The sequence below is a fragment of the Pelobates fuscus genome, chromosome 10, assembly GCF_036172605.1.
Source record: "Pelobates fuscus isolate aPelFus1 chromosome 10, aPelFus1.pri, whole genome shotgun sequence".
Classification (NCBI taxonomy): Eukaryota; Metazoa; Chordata; class Amphibia; order Anura; family Pelobatidae; genus Pelobates; species Pelobates fuscus.
This window is the reverse complement of record NC_086326.1, coordinates 13456957-13476097: the sequence shown is the minus strand read 5'-3', so window position 1 is coordinate 13476097 and position 19141 is coordinate 13456957. Positions and strand designations below refer to the sequence as shown.

Below are 19141 nucleotides of genomic sequence, written 5' to 3'. Positions count from 1 at the left end.
ATATATATATATATATATATATATATATATATATATATATATATATATTTATTTGTGCTCGGAATTTAGTATGTAATGGATAGCGTCCCGAAACCAACGTCCCAGTGGGCCTGTAAATAAAAGATGGCCCACCAAGGAGAATTGTATTGTTTTAAGGGTGCAGGTGGGTGGGAACACTGGAACGTCAGAGGTGAGTAGGGGCTGGGAGTTTACACACACATACACATACATACATACATACAAACAAACCTGTGAGTCATAATTTGTGGGTATAGATGTATAGTCTTGATCAAGGAGTTTTGAAATGCACATCAGACCAAGATGTCTTCTAAGTTGTCTGAAAAATGTAAACAAATCAAACTGATGACATGTACATGCAAATGAAAAAAAAATTAATTTTCTTTTTTTATGTTAACTGCACTTTAAAAAAATTTGTACAAGTGATTGACTAGAGCAGGGGTAGGCAACCTACGGCACTAGTGCCATGCACGGCACTCGAGGTGCCTTTGCACGGCACTCAAGGCTGCTAGAGCCAAACAGGCTCTGGCCTATCAGGAGTCCCAGTAAAACTGCAGATATCTGATAATCCGAAAAGGTGGTGAAGGACAATCCTCAATTTATGCATAGCAGCACATAGAGGAAGTGATCTCAAATCACTTCCTCCCTGCACTTGTGAATGGGAATCCACACAGTAGTAGAGCAGCACGCAGTTGCAGCTCCTGTCTTTGACATGTACCTGGCCGGCCTGGTCCCCACTGGAACCCAGGGAAGTCACCCACACTGCTAGATATACACAGAAATGCAGAATAACCCTTCCCACCATACAAATAATACAGACAGCCCACACACAAACATACACACAATCCGAACAAACGCAACACCACTAACAATCCACATACATGCACACAACCCCACATGCAGCCTCTCACATGCAATACCCCAAACAACCCCCACACACTAACAAACACACAATGTGACATATCCATCCACACACACAATTTCACAAGCAGCCCTCATACACAGCTTACATTCATATGTATCATACACAATACCATAAACTACTCATGAACATATACAATATAATAGCTCATATACGCAGGGCCGTCTTTAACTCGGGGCAAATGGGGCAGCTGCACCGTGAGCCCTGCTGGCCTCAACTATTTCTCACCCCCCGGCCGGTAATCCGCACACTAAGGAGGCCCACCGGCTGGCCCATGCACAAAGGGCCACTCGGTGGGCTTCTGTCAGCAGGGGTCTGGTCGCGCGCTGGGGCGCTTTAACAGCGCGAGTGGACCCCTTGATTTTTGGCAGCAGGCTGGGAGGAAGGGACGGCCGTGCATCACTTCCTCCCACAAAGAGAGGAGCGCGTGGGAAAGAAGAGTAGGCAGAGTGGAGATTGGCTGGCCAAGAGAGCCAGACCCCCAACTCTCAACACCTTCAGCCACCAGCAGGAAAGGTAGGAAACTGGAGGGTGGGTTTTAAAGTGTAAATTTTGTGTGTGTCAGTATTTGTATGTCTGTGTGTCTGTGTCTGTCAGTGTGTGTGTCAGTATATCGGTGTGTGTGTGTGTGTCAGTATATCGGGGTGTGTGTCAGCATGTCTGTGTGTGAGTGTCAGCATATCTGTGTGTGTGTATGTCTGTGTGTGTCAGCGTTGGGGTGGAGGACGTGATTGCATGCCTGGGGAGGAGGAAGGGGGGACAGGGTCCAGGGGGCCCCAAGCAAATGCTTTGCCCAGGGTCCAGTCAATATTAAAGACGGCCCTGCATATACGCACATATACAACGATACAAAGCAATTACAGTAAAAATAACAAGCAGAATACGGCAGTATACACACCTCAATTTAAAAAAAAAAAAAAAATAGGACGGCACGCTACGGGACTTCACAATCCTATATCGGCACGGTGCTGCTAAAAGGTTGCCTACCCCTGGACTAGAGCATATTTTATTTATTTATTTTTCTCACTATTACATGTTTCAGACAGAAAAGGCATGGATATGAAATGATTCTAGCATATGTACTATCCCACCAAGAATCAGAGCAAGGCAAGAAAAAGTCCAGGAGATCTGGGAGGGAAGCCAAAGACAAAACGCACGCCATTAGCTCCAAGGTCTTTTTCTGGGCATTGCCATTTATTTATAGTAATATCAAGTCATTTCATCTCAGCCCTGGACCTACTGGGCTGTATAGTAGACAAAAAACAAAAACTGACATGTACAGTGATGTAAATGTCAATTACACTTTGGACCAGGTTTAGCGTTAAATGGTCACTCTAAGCCTTAGATAATGTATTATAATGGATATAAATCAATTGGAAAGAGTATATTAAGCTGTTTGAAGCTCACTAATTTGTAGATGGTCCCAGAGCTACCCAAGTAGTCTCTTGCTGTTAAGGATTGGTGTTTTAATTTTTTTTTCAAATCTCTTTTTATTGGGCAAAAACCCATATATCCCAGTTGTAACAAACTCTATGCTTTCAAAAGAACAAACAAATCCCAGTTCTGAGACCATATTCAGGCATATTGTAAAGTATATTTATAAATTAATAAAAGTTACCTTCCACGAAGATCTGATGCTGGAACGAGTTGTACAAGTTTGACATAATTATGGTGATGATTGGAAAGTTGACAAATTGCCGTGCAGAGCTCGGGCATCTTAAAACAAAACAAGTTGTGAGTCAGGATGTGCAACTTCAGATTTGACAGCACAGTCCAAAGATCACAAGGATCGCTGCTCACCTTGACATCCCACTCTTTGATGCCTCGAAGCAAGTTTTTTACCAGACTATGCAAGTCTACAACAGAAGTGTGTCTTAAACGTTTCTCCAAATACATTTTCAATAACATGACTAATAGCAATAGCGTCTCCTGGTCATCAAAACTTTCTGGGTGAACGGTTGTACAGAAACCAAGAAACTGTAGAAAGACAAACAAGATTTCCTTTATTATATTGTTAGTGAAATATATGCTGATCCACTATTACGTTTTAAAATAACTGTTAACCTCAAGCAAAAGCCGTGCCGGAGTTCATGCACTACACCAGGACTTGTTGCGAATTTACAATGGGATTACACATTTTAGGATCTCAATCAGTGAGCTAGGTGTCAATAAACAACTGATAAATGTAACATGCTACATTAAGAAGATCCTTGTCTAAATTAAAGGGCTCCCACAGTTTTTATTTGCAAGGACACACCAAGTATCTTTTGTATACATACTCTTACGTATTCCTAATATTTCCTATTACAATAGAGGTAGGTGTGAAGCCTTCCTTACCTTGATCACGTGGGTTAAGTGCATTACTGGAATGTGATTATATACTTGTTTAGAATCGTTACATGGGTTTTCCTCTGGTATGGATGAGGAGGGAACTGCAGATCTAAGATGAAAAACAAATCGTCAAGATTATTTTTTATTGTACAGTAAAAGTGCAGTTTAAATTTCAGCCCCATGGATTTTGTTGGACACCAACTTCCATAATTCTCTGCTAGCTGCGTAACTAAAGAGTATTTTTGGGAGTTGTAATTCAGTAACGTCTAAAAAGCCCCAATTTTAACATTCCTGGTTTGAAGGACACACTTGCAAAATCTTGACATCTAGATTTTCTTTGCCTATGCTTATTGAAAAGCTTGTATAGTGTAGAGGTTTGATTCCTATATTAAAAGAATAAGAACTTGCAATTTGAATAATAAAAAAAGAATATAGATTCATTTACAAAACATAGCAATAAAGATTCATTAAATATGCAAAGCAAGGGAGCTTATCATATACCAGATATGCATCAGAGAACATCAATGAGCCAGGGACTTTAACCTTCTACAAACTGCATGTGGTAAATCACTTCCTCACAGTGTGAAAGAGAATGCAGTACACTAGACAGGCTATGCATTAACCCCTTAAGGACACATGACATGTCATGATTCCCTTTTATTCCAGAAGTTTGGTCCTTAAGGGGTTAAGATGGTAAACACTCGCCACTGGGATAGGAAGAAAGTGGCAGAAAATAAAACCGAATTAAAGGGTTACTCCAAGCATCAGATCTACTATAGCCTGGCCTAGTTCCCTGGTAAAAGGGTAATTAGTTTAGTCCCATTATGTGGGTCTCCGTTGGACTCCTATGCTATCTGGAGGCCCACTGATAAGCTTCCAGCTTCTGCATAGCTGACTCTAGTTATGAGCTGGCTGATGACACCCCTATAATGCTGCCAGGGTGGTCGACAATCTTTGTCTGACTGCGATAAAACAGTGACTAACTTTACTTCTGGGATTGCTGAGGACATAAACAGAAACAGAAGAATAGATGCTAGTAGTCTCAGTGCGGACAAAGCTTTATTAGAAATGGCTTGTTTAAAGAGAATCAATCCCAATATTACCCTATCCGTAGTATACTAAAAACACACCTCTCAGCATCACTAATACTTGTAGTTTAGAACCCCAATCCTTGTCTCTATAGGATGATGATGGCATCTATGATATCGAATGATACAGTCTATAGATTGTCTGCTAATTGGGATTAATTCTCTTTAAACAAGGCATTTCTAATAAAGCTTCATTTTAGTAGATCTATTGGTCTGGACAGCTTTTACTTATTAATATATTTTTTGACAGGATCTTGATAACAACATCATCTACAACACTATCTTTATTTCCAGGATATGCATCTAGCCTCAGGGCTTTGTCCGCACTGAGACTACTAGCATCTATTCTTCTGTTTCTGTTTATAATTTACACTGGGGTCAAGCCCCCCGGAGTCTCATTTCGGTACCTAAGACTAGAGGTTACACCAGGCGATATTACCCTAGGGTGTAGCGTCTGTGATAGTACACACTGTCTTATTTTCTCCCTTTTTTCATGGCTGATGACATACCTATGACGCTGCTGGAGGTGTAACTGGAGGTACACCTCCACTGAGATAAGGGGCTTATTTCAGAATATGTAGCATATTAAAGAAAAACGCTGCACATACAGATTCCAGGCACCATGACCACATAAAATCACTGAAGTGCTGATGGTGCTTGGAGTAACCCTGGTAAAATGCCTTGTTTTGGCAAAGCAAGACAGCAAAGCTTGGTGACTGTATAAAGATTTAAAGCTTTCTTGTTTACTTTACAAGAACTCTCCAAGTACTATAACCACTTCAACAGTTCTTAACAGACTACTACTTAACGGATTACTCAGACTGGGAGGGGGCCAGAGCACTCCTGGTACCATACCCATTACAGCAGGCTGCAGTGGTTATGGTGCTCGGTGTGAAAAGAAGATAAAGCTCAATGTGTGTGTTTATTTAACAAGATGCCAAAGCTCACAAGTGATACAATAAAATATTTTACTCTGCCAATATACTTTTCCAAACCTGCTATTACATTAATATGCATTACATCACACGGGTATCCACGATAACACAAAGCATTTACTGTATGAATGATAACAATTACACGGCAATCACTTTTTTTATTTTCACTGACTGGCCGAGCACAGTTCCCTTTATTGCTGTATCCTGCATTTCTGGACCCCGTAATACGCCGAGACGGTACTTACACTAAGTCTCTACCAGTGAAGGTTGGCTGAAGTTGAGGAAGAGGAAAAAGTGTTTGGAAACTAATTCCCATATTGGCAAACACCGTAGCCACATCCAGCACTGAAGGAGTCCAGAGACTGCCGTGCGCTTCAGAATAGGAAACTGGTGAGACAGACAAAGCATCTCTTAAAAATGTAAATCTCAAAAAAATCATGTGCATCAATGCGGCGACAAAACATACAGAAACGCACTGGAGAGAAGAAATCTACTTGAAACTGGAGTTTACTACCAAGTGCGTCCCATTTTTAGACGAGATGAAGGAGCGATTGATTTGTATAAGTTTACTTTGTATAGATAATTCTTCTATGACCACCTGACTCTGTGCTTTTGCCCCGCACCAGGCTTTTTAATATATTCACTCCGAGTAGTCAGCTTTGGATTCTGGAGATGTAAATGTGGTTGTGAACGTACATCCCCAGAAACTCTGGAAGGCAATTTGCTACAGTGCAGATACTTACTATTGTTGCATGTAATTTCCATCAACGTATTTAGAATTTTCATTGAAACTATGTATGAAGGATGAACAGAAGACATCTGGAAAGAGATTGGTTATGTTCTGTTAAATCAACACAATGCGTCTGAATAATAAAGATGTTGTATTGCAACGAATGGTAACCATATACATACTCCCACTACAGCTCACGGGAACAGTCATGTTGCTTAGAGTGTTTCTTTTAACAACTTTTGGAAACAAATCAAACTGAATCAGGAGCATGCACACAAACAAATCTCCCAAACAGGTATACTGGTCTTCTGAATTATATTTTCTCTAGGTGAAGAATTTATGCACACGATGATAAAATTATAATATAAGATGTCCCTTGCAGGAAAAGCAATATTGTGGATACACACTTTTCGAATTTCATATGGGGCTGTTACATGAACATAAGGTATTTATTAAGCTTACCTGAAACAACCATTTCATTAGAAGAGCTGGGCATTTTTTAAATCTATACACATGGCCGAAGAATCCTTGAGTGGCCAATAGGAGTTGATTCTCCAGATCGCATCTAAATGAAAGAAAAAGATGAAAGATCATCTACCTGGTCTGTCCAGTGTGACACAAACAGAAAATGAAATATTTGTCATTTCAAATTGCACAAGTCAATACATCAGGACGTGCGTAATTAATAAAATAATTGCAAATGCTAGGTAAAAAGAACAAATTCGGTTTGCAGTAAAACATTGTATTTCAATTCTCAGTTCTACAGATTTACTGGCCTGTGATTAAGCATGCATGAAAATCACCTTACTTAAAGATTAGAATTTCTTCTGGGCTTTGAGAAGAGAAGCTAGAAGTCCTCAAATCGAGTGTGGAGTGGTTGAAGATTTTTCTAGACATATCCAACTGAAATATGTCTTCACCGGGGTTTTCATCTGGAATAACGTTTGTGACTACAGAATACTTGTTCACAAACTCCCTGTAGAGAAAACAAATGGCACGGAATTAGACAACAATGACACCTTGCATGGTTACTCATTGCTCCTTCCTACTGTACAGTAGTGATATCGGCAGAAGCTGATGTGGCAAAGCCGACATTCATTGCAGCTCAGCGCTCTTCAGAGCCCAGGAAAAAAGCAAACTGATGTAAAAACGATTTGCCCCCTGACCAGCAAACATCACCAGGGTATTCCTGCTAGGAATAACCATTTAAGCAAGAATCCTAGTGAACTCAAGGGGATTCAGCTTTATTGGAATACGAACAAACAGGATTTACATAAATAAACATTGCATTAACAGTGTCAGTTAACCATGGAACTGTGATAAACTGTACATTTTATGCAATCTACAATCTTGATCCAGCTGCACCCATCATTTGAGTTTTAGAGGAACTGTAGAAGCAACATGAGTGTGATTGACAAATTTGTTTATCCCTCAATTAAACCATTTTGACTCACAATTCACTGAAGCTATCTGAATGTAATCCCCCCTCTTCAACGAAAGGTTTTTTTTTTTTTTTAAAACATGCTTGCTTCCTACTTGACAAAATTATATGCAGTAGCAGTGTTTACTGGATTAATACACTATAAAACCCCCCAAACAGTCCTCTAATTAGGCTACTTGTATACGCCAGAAACGGATTCTTTCTAAATTGTAAATCTATGCCAAAAAGGTACGTTGTTAACTGTATTTCAGGTTTCAGTATTAACCACGTACAACGTTATACCACAAATGTGGCAAGGACTACAAAGTATTCTTTAAAAAAAAAAAAAAGGAGTAAATGAGCTTACTGGTGTTCCTCTGCAAGCTCTCCTTCTTCAAAACTGCTGGTGTATTCTGGTGGTAAGCCCATTCCTTGCTCCAGATCGTCACACAGCTTCTTTTCAATTTCACATAATCTATCATGAAAAAGTAGAAGAAAACCAATCAATGGATGCATGTAACACTGGCAGGGAATTGCTGGAAACAAAGGACTTGGAGACATTTTCAAGTTTGGCTATTGTGGCTCACATCTCACTTTAGTGAATAATCCTACATAATTATATCCATGAAACTACTGAGAAAAAAAAAAAAGCTGGTGTTAGCATAGAATTAGATACGAAGAGGGAGTGTGTAGCTGTTCCACCCAGCCTTTTCACCACTTCCAAGAAGAAATCATAAAAGCACGGCAGACAAAATACAACTGCAAAATCTTCCATGAGTTTCAATGGTAGAACACACAGGTGCACACATGAAGATGCAATAGGTTCCTTTATTTCTTTTAAGAAAGAAGCAAGCAGAGTGGGAGTGTGCACGTTGCTGTATGGACCCAGAAGATAGAATCTGCCATTACAACTGCTTCCGTATGTATCTCATTATACTACAGAAAAGTGTGGGTTGCTACAGCTCTCTCATTGAACGCAATGGTAGGCATTGATTGGCTACTGTCAGTCATTTATTGTTCTCAACAGACACTGCATTAAATAAATTTCAAAAAGTGAAATAATTATTGGATACTAGCCTTTCTCTCTCCATCTTTTCCTTTAAGAGATTGTCCAGACTGTTCACATATGACACAGGAAGAGTGGCTCTGGACTAACAAATAGAAAAAAAAAAAAATAAAAAATAATAATCACATCAGCCTATTTGTATTTAATAGTCAAAGCAGGTCAAAACAATAAAATATTTACATAACATTGTACAGTAATAAAGATCTATAAACTATAAATTACAAGAAGCATTATACAAAATGATTTATACAAATGTAATATTTAGCCATGTGCACATTATTAAAGGGACACTGTAGGCACTATAACCAGATCATCTTTTTGAATTAGTTATAGTCCCTCCAATCAGACTTAAACCATTTGTGAGAAGTTTAACACTAAATAAGGGTCCTTGGCAACCCTTCAGGCAGGCTAATGCAGAGATTGCACACTTATTTATAGCCATAACCATTCATACGGCAATAGGAGCTCTGATGGGCTAAATGCAGTAACCAACAATCAGCCAATCACAGCTGCATGCTGCTCATTAGACAAAGCAACACAGAGGGGATGGGCTGCTGAAGAAACTCATTCAGCATTAAAAACTGTTTAACACTGTATGAAAGGATGACACCAAGGGACTCCAGGCACTATAACCAGCTCAACACAATGAAGCAAATAGTCTGTCTACAGACATGAACTTTGTCTTTGGTGCTATAGAGCAGGATGCAAGTCATCAGAGCTTGCTTCGAAAACATCTTCTAATCACTTCTCTCACAGTTCAAAGAATCCCTCTCCAAAATAGATACACTTTAATGGTGAGGAAGAAGTACACAAAACCTATGAAGATAGAGCCACTGCCCCAGCATACAGAGAAGGCAGATTTCCAATAACTATGTATTAAGCATGCAGGACTGCAAAGTGAATGATTGAATAGCAATATTATATGATCTGCCTGTTCTTTACAGAGCAGATCAGTTTATATTCCTGTACCGCATGGATTGTGAGCCATCTGAGCAAGTACTCCTTAAAATAAACTGCTAATAGTGCGCACACACTCTATAAATGTAATTATAAAAAGACCCACAATGACAAAGCATGCATTGACGTTAAACATTGCTGAACACCCTCCAGATTATTGGTGATTCAGCTATTCTATGTCAGTACATGAACAGCTACACACCATATAGAACCTTCCTTCCATGTGCTATGAGAAAAATATACTTTTTTCAGAGGTGTGTCAGTTAGACAGCCTTGCCTTTTGATATGTTTATTTGGAGAGGAAGCACAGACACACACATGATTAGAGGAATACCTGGTCCTCCCTTCACGCAAACAGCTTGACAACAAACAGGGGGGAGGGGGTGCCTGGAGCCCAATACAAGCATTGGCATATAGTGGTTGTGGTGCTTAGTACCGTGAGGGAGGAGTGATGATTGTATGACCTTAAAGGGTTACAATAAGTTATGGGGATTGGCTGTACATGTTCTGCCCAGCGGTACTCTAACAACAAAGAAAAGAAAACTGAATTGACGTTATGAGACTAGTGGCTTGGGGAAAAAGACACAAGAGGGAGGGGGAAAAAATATTAATAATTTTTGTTTTTACAACAATCACAATTATTACACTTTGAATACTCCACATCACGTTAGTAATTTTTTTCCAGGACTGCGTCTTTACATGGAGTGGTGCAGTAGTAGGTTATTTCAGATTTAACAGCTTAGAAGCAAATAAGAAAAAAACTATTTCATAGCTTATTAAAAGTATTATCAAAACACTACCTCTAGTTTAACCCTTTGTATCTCAGCAATGTTCTACCATTGGTATTCAGACAGTTTCCACAAGCATGAAGCTACACTATTCAAGTTGGGTATGTCCCAATTATACGATAATATAGTTGCCCCATCATAAACAATACCATTTTGTTAAGCATGGCAACTTCATCCAACTACACTTACACTTATTTTCTTCACAGGAGATTGAGAATACGAAAGCTGAGACTGATTGAGAGATGGCTTTTCTGGTGTAGCAGCCACAGGCTTTGATACAAGCCTCATTATTTCATCCAGGGGTTGCAGACTTTCCTCCTCTTCATCACTGCTTGGAAGTGGACAGTAAAAACTCTCATCACTATCCAAACTCGAATTACGTTTCCTGCGTCTCTTCCTTTGGCTACCTGATGTGCGATCCGATGACATTTCAGCTTCAGATAATGAATCGGAGTTTATAAGCAGCGAATATTTAGAGTTACAATTCGTTGGCACGTTAACGTTATCGGTACAAGAGTTCAACTCCTCCAAAATTCCTTCTGTACTTTCAGCACTGCCAACTATGCAAGTGGAGCCATTGGAAAAAGAAAAAGGATCTGTATTGTGAGGTGAATGGCAAGAGGAGTTGGTGCCAATTGTAAAAGCTCCTGCCAGCAAATTTGTTCTTTGTTCGGCCTGTGACATAGACAAGCCATTGGACAGTTCACCATCCCGACCATTCAATGTGCAGGTATAACTGGCTCCAGTAGATTCAGAAGAGGTGAAATAGTTCGAAAGACTGGTTGGAGAGCTGGTTTTGTTCAAATCATTTGATGAAAACATGCTTTTACGAGCTGCACAGACCTTTTCTGAATTTTTACCTAGAGGAAATATGCAGGTTACAGAATAGAAATAGTTAGCATAAAACAACTATTAAAATCTCTATATGGGCATTATAAAACAGTCCACATAAATAATGAAACTTACAGCATTCAACTCCCTTTAGTCCTACATTTCAATCTGAGCTATTAGACTTGCGTGTACAGCAGATCATGCATAAAACGTAAAGCTTAAGTGTTCAGATTACAGATTGAGATGCAAATAGCAGCACACATGATGTCACATTTAATGTAGGATACATCTACATTGTTATTTGCATATCTCCACCTAGTCTTCAAACTGCTTTGTGGTAAAGCATACGCACATGTGTACACACCTTCAGACCATTTTTTTCAGCTGTATAAGACACACAGTAGTTTGTTTTGCCACTTTTCTGTACCGATTCACTTGTAAATATGACAAATGCTACTCCCACCTATCTATCCTCCCTAATACACAAATATGTCCCCAGTCCAGGCCCCTATGCTCCGCCGAAGACCTAAGTCTAACCTCTGTTCGTACTCCCACCTCTGATGCTCTCATTCAAGACTTTTCTAGGGCTGCACCGTTTCTATGGAACCACCGTCTCCACATTGGATCTCAAATTTACCAATCAGTTTAGCATATTTTTTATATACAGTTCGTTCCTCCTATGTCATAGCACAAGATTTACACAGCGTGTGGCAGAAATATACAAAAACTATGAGACAGTATGATATACCTCTCTTTTTATAAATGCATTTAATGCTAGACTGTGTGTGTCTGTAATTATTTTCTACTTATTTCTCTTAACGCGTCTGTAGGTCTTCATTGAAATGTGTCCACTGAATATTAGTTTGCCATAGTACTGCGGCTGGGTCGTGGCTACTTATAAACTGCTTGTTAATTCATTAAACGTGTCGAATTTGCCTTGGGATGGTGGGCAATAATTTAAATTCACCATCAAGTGATGTTCCTGAATATGGATTCATATTCCTGACTGTGTAGGTTTAAAATCACTATCCAGCCCCCCTGCCTCCCCTAAATATAGTAAAATCATAACTTTATTTCAGTCTGCTGGTGCTGTTTCTGCCCCTGATCTGCCTCCTTGGTGGACATCATCAGAAGTGATGATCTAAACCAATCACAATACTTTCACATAGAAGAGCATTGCATTGGCTGAGATTGCCAAGGTGGTGGGGCAGCGGGTGTAGCCAAACACCCTGACCAATCAGCATCTCCACATAGAGATGAATAGAATCAATGCATCTCTATGAGGAAAGTTCAGTGTCTCGATGCAGAGGGTGTAGACACGGAATCGCATCCACATTGTGCAGCACTACCCCAGGAAGCACCTTTGATAGCCATCTGAGGAGTGGCCACTGGAGTTATCCTTGGGCTGTAATGAACACTTTAATTTCTGTGAAAACACAGCATTTACTGAAAAAAGCTTGAAGGGAATGATTCTACTCACCAGAACAAATACAATAAGCTGTATAAGTGTCCCTTTAACTTTAAAAAAAAAAAAATATAATAATATTGCTTTTCTGAATGTGGGCTGTTCCACAGGACAAACCATGATTAAGTTTTTACTGTGATTATCCATAAATAATATAAGATTATACTGCAATACCCATACATACTGGCAGTTTTTAGCTGCAATATAGGTTTATTTACCAATGTGAGAATTCAAATAGAATTTTAAAAATAAAATGTAAATTCTCACTTTAGCAAATAAACAAATATATCATGTGATCATATCAGGCATGTGATCCTTTAAGTCAAGCATGTCAAACTCAAAGTCTACCACGGGCCAAATAAACAAGGTTTAAGCTTATGTGGCCCGCAAAAAAAAACAACCCCAAACTAAAATTTTCATAGAAAAGTATGTTTATTTTGAAAAGTACAGTATAAAATAAAAAAAACAGCATTCTCCTCTACTAAATCCCCTCCTCCCCATATTCTAAATCCCAGCCCCCTCGTCCCCATATACTAAATCCCAGTGCCCCCCCCCATTTACTAACTCCCAGCACCCCTCTCTAGCCAACAAGCAGACCTCACTCACATTGCCGCTGCCAGTATGCGACTCTGGAGTCCAGCCTCTGGTATACCCCCAATGGCGGCGTCCGCACCCTGTGCAGAAACGGATTCTCGTGCTACTTCTTGAAACCCTGTGAAGGTGAAGCACGTCGACGTGACGTGGCGTGCCCCTGTGCACCTCCAGGTCCTCCACTGTCCAGCCGCGGTCATCGCAACACTGACCGACACACACACACACACACTGACTTCCTGGGGCAGTGCTGCACAGTGTGATTGACATTCAGTGTCTCTACCCACTGCATGGAGACACTGAACTTTCCTCATAGAGATGCATTGATTCAATTTGTCTCTCTGAGAAGATGCTGGTTTGCCAGGGCTGTGCTTGACTTGTGCTGACTTTACCCCTGATCGGCCTCATTGACAGTCTCAGCCAATCCCATGGGAAAGTATTGTGATTGGCTCAGACCACCACTTCTGATGATATCAGACAGTTTAGAGGCAAACAGGGGCAGAGCCAGCAGCTGCAGACTTGAATACAAGTACGATTTTACTATATTTAGGAGGCAACGGGGGGCTAGATGGTGGTTTTAAAACTACAGGCTCAGGGATATGTGTGTGTTCCTGAACCTATAGTGTTCTTTTAAGTTTCTACATTTTAGAAGGCCTCACTGTTTTACAGCAAGTGCTCAAATAAACTAACAAATAAACAAAAACCAAAAAGCAGGAAGAAGTCCAGACGATAACCAAGAAAAAGTGGAATACAAAAATGAGAATACAAAAGCGAATATATCTTTAGCTAAATGCCTAATTTTTTCAATAAAATGTTTAGTAAAAGTATCCATTTGATTCCATAAATATGCGCATGCCATAAGTCCAATACCATTTCTAGTCATGCCTGAACAGACAATATTGCATATTTGAAAAGAAAAAAAAAAAAAAGTTACAAAAAGCACATTCACTCCATTAAAGAAAAGAACAAAATATCTAAAATGTACATTTATTTACCTGAATTTTGTGCTGCAAGAGTTAACCATTTACTATTTCCATTGACCTATAAAATGAAAAGGCAGAGTTAATTAATTGCATACAACATTTATAAGAAGTGGAAAAAAAAAAACCACAAACCCCCCCCCCCCCCCCCCCCAAAACACACAACAAACACTTCAAGACAAAAACAACAGGCATGCAGTTACAGACCACTGACCGTATTTACAAACTGCACCTAGGGATTCAATTAAAAGGAACACTCAGTTGCTGAGTGGGAAAAATAAAGTCACCGTTTAGTAGATATACCCCCAATGAGTGCACGCACAAATTATTCATGCATGTAGCCATTGGGGATATATCTTAAAAGGGGCACTCCAGGCACCCAGTCCACTTTTGCCCATTGGAGTGGTCTGGGTGCCAACTCTTAACCCTGCAAGTGTAATTATTATAGGTTTTATAAAATAATTACAATTATTTACCTTGCAGTGTTAAGTCCTCCTCTAGTGGCTGTCTAACAGACAGCCACTAGAGGGACTTCCGGGTTCTTCGAACACGAAAAGTGTTTTAAACAACGCTGGATGCCTTCCAGCGTCACTGGAATCCCCATAGTAAAGCTTTAAATAATGTTTTCCTATGAGGAGGTCTAATGCACGCGCGGCAATTGCTGCGCATGCGCATTAGGTCTCCCCCGCCGGCTGACTTTGGCGGGTGAGGAGCCTGACCCAGCACCAAGTGACATCGGCGCTGGATTCTGTTAGTCGCTGAAGGGGTTTTAACCCCTTCAGCAACATGGGATGGAAGGGAGAGGGGCACTGTTAAGAGTCCATTTAAAAGAGCTTGCAAAGGCTGCAGATCTTATGAACTGCAGCCCCCCCCTCCCCCCCCATTTTTTTTTTTTAATAGGGAAATATCCATCAAAAGTCTCTGAATCGCAAACTTACAATCTCACATGCAGGGGAGCCAACGGAAGAAGGCTGCAAACATCCCTTGCCGTTTGACTGACAGCCAGGTGTTCCATAATTAATTTCTCATAGAAATCAGTACTTTTATAAACTGGGATTCAATTAGGATATTGCACTTCAGCAAGCTAAAGTGCTTGTGGGGTGTGTAGTGGTCCTTTAATTATAAGCTAGGGAGAGTGGGTGAAATATATTTACATTTGGATTTAGTTGGTAGTGAATGGCTTAAAATGCTTCTTACAAACTGTACACACAGAATACAATCTACAAATAGGTAGATAAAACCAAAAAATGGTGTAGAATGTTTAAAACACCATAAAGTGCGCTAGTAAAAATGCACTCACAGAGTTGAATTAAATTGCAGACATATAGAGGTCTTTAGGATTCAATGAAGATCAAATGTTCTTCTTTTTAAACAAGATATGTAGTAAATTCAAGCGTATCAAAAACTCAGATGAGTCCAACGCCAGTCACACTTCCTGGTCTTGAATATGTAGCCGGAACAAAATAAAAACTGCACAGGTACAAAAAACAATAAACATTAAAAATAATAAAATCCAATTATAGGTATAGCCCTTGTCTCTGCCCGACGCGTTTCATCCTGGATTAGGACTTCCGCAGGGGCAATCAAGTATACTTGATTGCCCCATGAGGAAGTCCTAATCCAGGACGAAACGCGTCCTGGATTAGCCCCCTGAGGAAGTCCTAATCCAGGACGAAACGCGTCGGGCAGAGAGACAAAGGCTATACCTATAATTGGATTTTATTATTATTTTTTATTTTTAATGTTTATTGTTTTTTGTACCTGTGCAGTTTTTATTTTGTTAAGGCTACATCTTCAAGACCAGGAAGTGTGACTGGAGTTGGACTCATCTGAGTTTTTGATACGCTTGAATTTACTACATATCTTGTTTAAAAAGAAGAACATTTGATCTTCATTGAATCCTAATAAGCAGAGTAAATGGTGAGAACCGCACTCATTCCCAACGGCCAAGGGTGCTCCAGAGCAGGACCAGCAATCCCAGAATAATAGGTAGAGAAGAAAAACTCACAGGCACTCCAAATTCAAGCCGCAGGCAGTTTTATTGCAGCAGAATGTAACATAAAGGTATTTTTCATTCAATCCTAAAGACCTCTATATGTCTGCAATTTAATTCCACTCTGTGAGTGCATTTTATACTAGCGCACTTTATGGTGTTTTAAACATTCTACACCATTGTTTGGTTTTATCTACCTCTTTTGTAGATTGTATTCTGTATGTATTGGATTTGAAGACTCAAGGGATCTTCTTACAATCTCGATTAGGGTAAATTAATTTTATATTTGTTTTCCCACCGGGGAGCATGTGTGTTGTATTTTATATATTCTTCTTTATGGTTCTAACAAAATGTGTCATAAAACAAAAAAAAGAAACAAAACTAAAACAGCTTCAGAAAAGGATTCAGAAAGACTGCTTAATGTTGACAATAAACGAAGGCTGTATGTTCTAAACAGTACATTTACCTACTGGGTAGAGAAAAATGGTTTCAAGTTTTGCTCTATGTGTTTTTCTTTCTAAAGGCATTAACATGTTGCAAATAATGCATACATATGTACACCGTCAATCTTATACTCTTCCTTTCAAAATATTAAAACACAAAAAAAAACCAAATGGTTTATTTAAAATAGCAGTTTTATGGTCTGTTAGCAAGCTGTTCTTATCGGTCATTAAATTAGAGACATTTTAGGTGACCTAACGAGTCTTCAAAACCCACAAACGGTGGTCATATTTTCTTTTTTTATTGCAGGGGAACTGGTAACTAAGGAGTTAAACATGCTTGTGGTGGTGTGGGGAAGCAATATACAAAACATGCCAAATAATCAATGCCACAAGATGTTGCCAAAATATCCATATATATATAAATTAATAAAAAAATAAATAAATACACGCATTGACTAATCTAGACAGAAAACAGACCATACCTGAAACATAACCTCATCTGACCCTGAGCTTGTCTGTCCGGGATAAAAAGTCTGCTGGACCATGTCTTTCTTCTGTTTCCATCTCTTCTGCGACTTTTCATGAGCTACCAGAAGTTTGGGGGCTACGGAGGTGACAAGTAACTGAGGAGAGCATATTTTAGCCTTACATAGTGGCGTTTCCATCTTATCAAAACATACGGACACTTGTGAAGCACCACTTTCCCTCAAACATTTACGTTCAGGTCTACCTTTGCAAATCTTATTAACAGAGCGAATAAGACGGTCCTCGGGCTTTCTAATTAGTTTCCTCACCTCCTCTTTGCATTTTAAATCAACATAAAGTTGAGTAAAGGGTAAACTTAGTCTGTTGAGTACTACCTTTGGCGAAAGTAAACTCACGTTACAGTTTGCACAGCGCGTTTGTAAACCGCTTACAATTGTATCGGTTTCCATCTTTCCCCTCCGCAGGAAAGCTTCCATGATGGGACTCTTACTCGGAGACTGCATTGGTAAATTCCGACGTCTTTTCGGAGTTGAACTTTTACCGCAAGACATTGGTGGAGAGAGCAAGTTAAAGGATTCATTCTGAGAACTTCCTCTTGGTGGGGTTTTGAGCAGACATGTTCCTGACAAAGAAAATAAAATAAGTGTGTTTTACACGATAAACTTTTATCTAAGTTGAAAATGGACGATAACACACACAGAACATGACACATGACAGCAGACCAGGAGACAATGTTTACAGTCATTGTATATAGGTCAATTTGGGTAAATCTCTTTCGAAACATGGCTGTACAGAGCGTTCAAAGCTAAACACAGGACTCCTAACTATCCTGATTTCGGTGGGATAGTCCCGATAACTGGGTCCTGTCCCATCGTCCTGCTTTTGGGGACAACAGGGAACTGTCCTCAACAAGCCTTTAGCGCAAGCACATCATTAGACGCGTGCATGCTATGCACAGAGAACACTGAAATAGTGCTCCCTGGATGGCCTGACCTTGGTGGGCTGGATTACTTGTCGACGATTTGTCAATTCTATGGGTGGACCCAGTGATGTAAATTGCCTCCCTTGCTCAACCCCTTTTATCCTTTCCAAAGGCAATACCGCTTCACAGGATTCTTAAGTTTGGTAGCCTTCCCTCCTTCCCAATACACTAGAGGCACCCAGACAAGTTCATCTCATTGAAGTGATATGGAGTATCCCTGCAATATTTACATGGATTGTGGGGGTTAAGACAACCTCTAGTGGCTGTTTTCCCACACAGCCACTAGAGGCGTTTCCTGGTTTTCAAATTTTTCCATAGGATTTAATGCTTTCCTACAGGGAAGCTCTAATGCATGCATGGCACTTGTCATGCAAGCGCATTAGGTTCCCCCATCGACGTGACGTTGCAGGAAGAGGAACCTCGGCGCTGGAAAGCGGTAAGTTAAGGGTATTTAACCCTTCCAACACCCAGGGTGTACCTGAATAAATAGGAACACGCACACCATAGCGTTAAGAATACAGTTTTGTATTCCCAATGCTACCGTGTTCATTTAAGATGTTATGTTTTTGGAACTTAGAGTATCCTTTTAATATACTGCTGAATAACCTTTGGAAACTTTCCTAAAATAGATGAACCAATTATCCCTTTACATATACTCTGTATTGAGATGCCAGCCATTTGGGCGACAGAACTGGTTTAAGGTCTAAATAGGAGTGAGAACCAAGTCCTGTAGTGAATAAAATAATCCAGGGTTTGAGCTACACAGGATTGCAGCGTGATCTATTGCTTTACAAGAGACACTCGATTTTGTTTGCTATAATTTCAGTTTAATTTTACACAGATGAAAAACAATAAGTTACAACATGTGTGTTTTGTCTTGAAATTTGTACCGGTACACACTTCACGGAAAGTTTTGGAACTCATTGAAATAGGAAAAGCACATTTTTAGCCTGGTCAATGGCTTGTGTATTCATTTCATACAATGATATGCCAAGTTGATATTACCAACCCGAATCCATGTATATCTTTAAATACATGCCCTCTGCAGCATGTATGAACATACGAAATCTAAATTTTCATATGCTGCTGTGGATCACTTGCAAGCATTCTTCTTC

The 19141-nt window shown here is 39.8% G+C and overlaps 1 protein-coding gene across 1 annotated transcript in view; it reads right to left on the bottom strand.

The window, feature by feature from the left end:
• The window catches only part of SLF2 (SMC5-SMC6 complex localization factor 2), a 43480-nt gene that overhangs the window by 7577 nt on the left and 16762 nt on the right, over window positions 1-19141 (bottom strand). The window contains exons 3-15 of the mRNA XM_063433767.1: window positions 17041-17666; window positions 14138-14183; window positions 10445-11115; window positions 8507-8595; window positions 7812-7919; window positions 6833-7000; window positions 6487-6589; window positions 6038-6113; window positions 5540-5681; window positions 3278-3380; window positions 2741-2917; window positions 2559-2656; window positions 250-337 (exon numbers count right to left, since the gene is read on the bottom strand). Coding sequence (XP_063289837.1) covers window positions 250-337; window positions 2559-2656; window positions 2741-2917; window positions 3278-3380; window positions 5540-5681; window positions 6038-6113; window positions 6487-6589; window positions 6833-7000; window positions 7812-7919; window positions 8507-8595; window positions 10445-11115; window positions 14138-14183; window positions 17041-17666 — 2495 coding nt within the window. The remainder of the gene's footprint in view (window positions 1-249; window positions 338-2558; window positions 2657-2740; window positions 2918-3277; window positions 3381-5539; window positions 5682-6037; window positions 6114-6486; window positions 6590-6832; window positions 7001-7811; window positions 7920-8506; window positions 8596-10444; window positions 11116-14137; window positions 14184-17040; window positions 17667-19141) is intronic.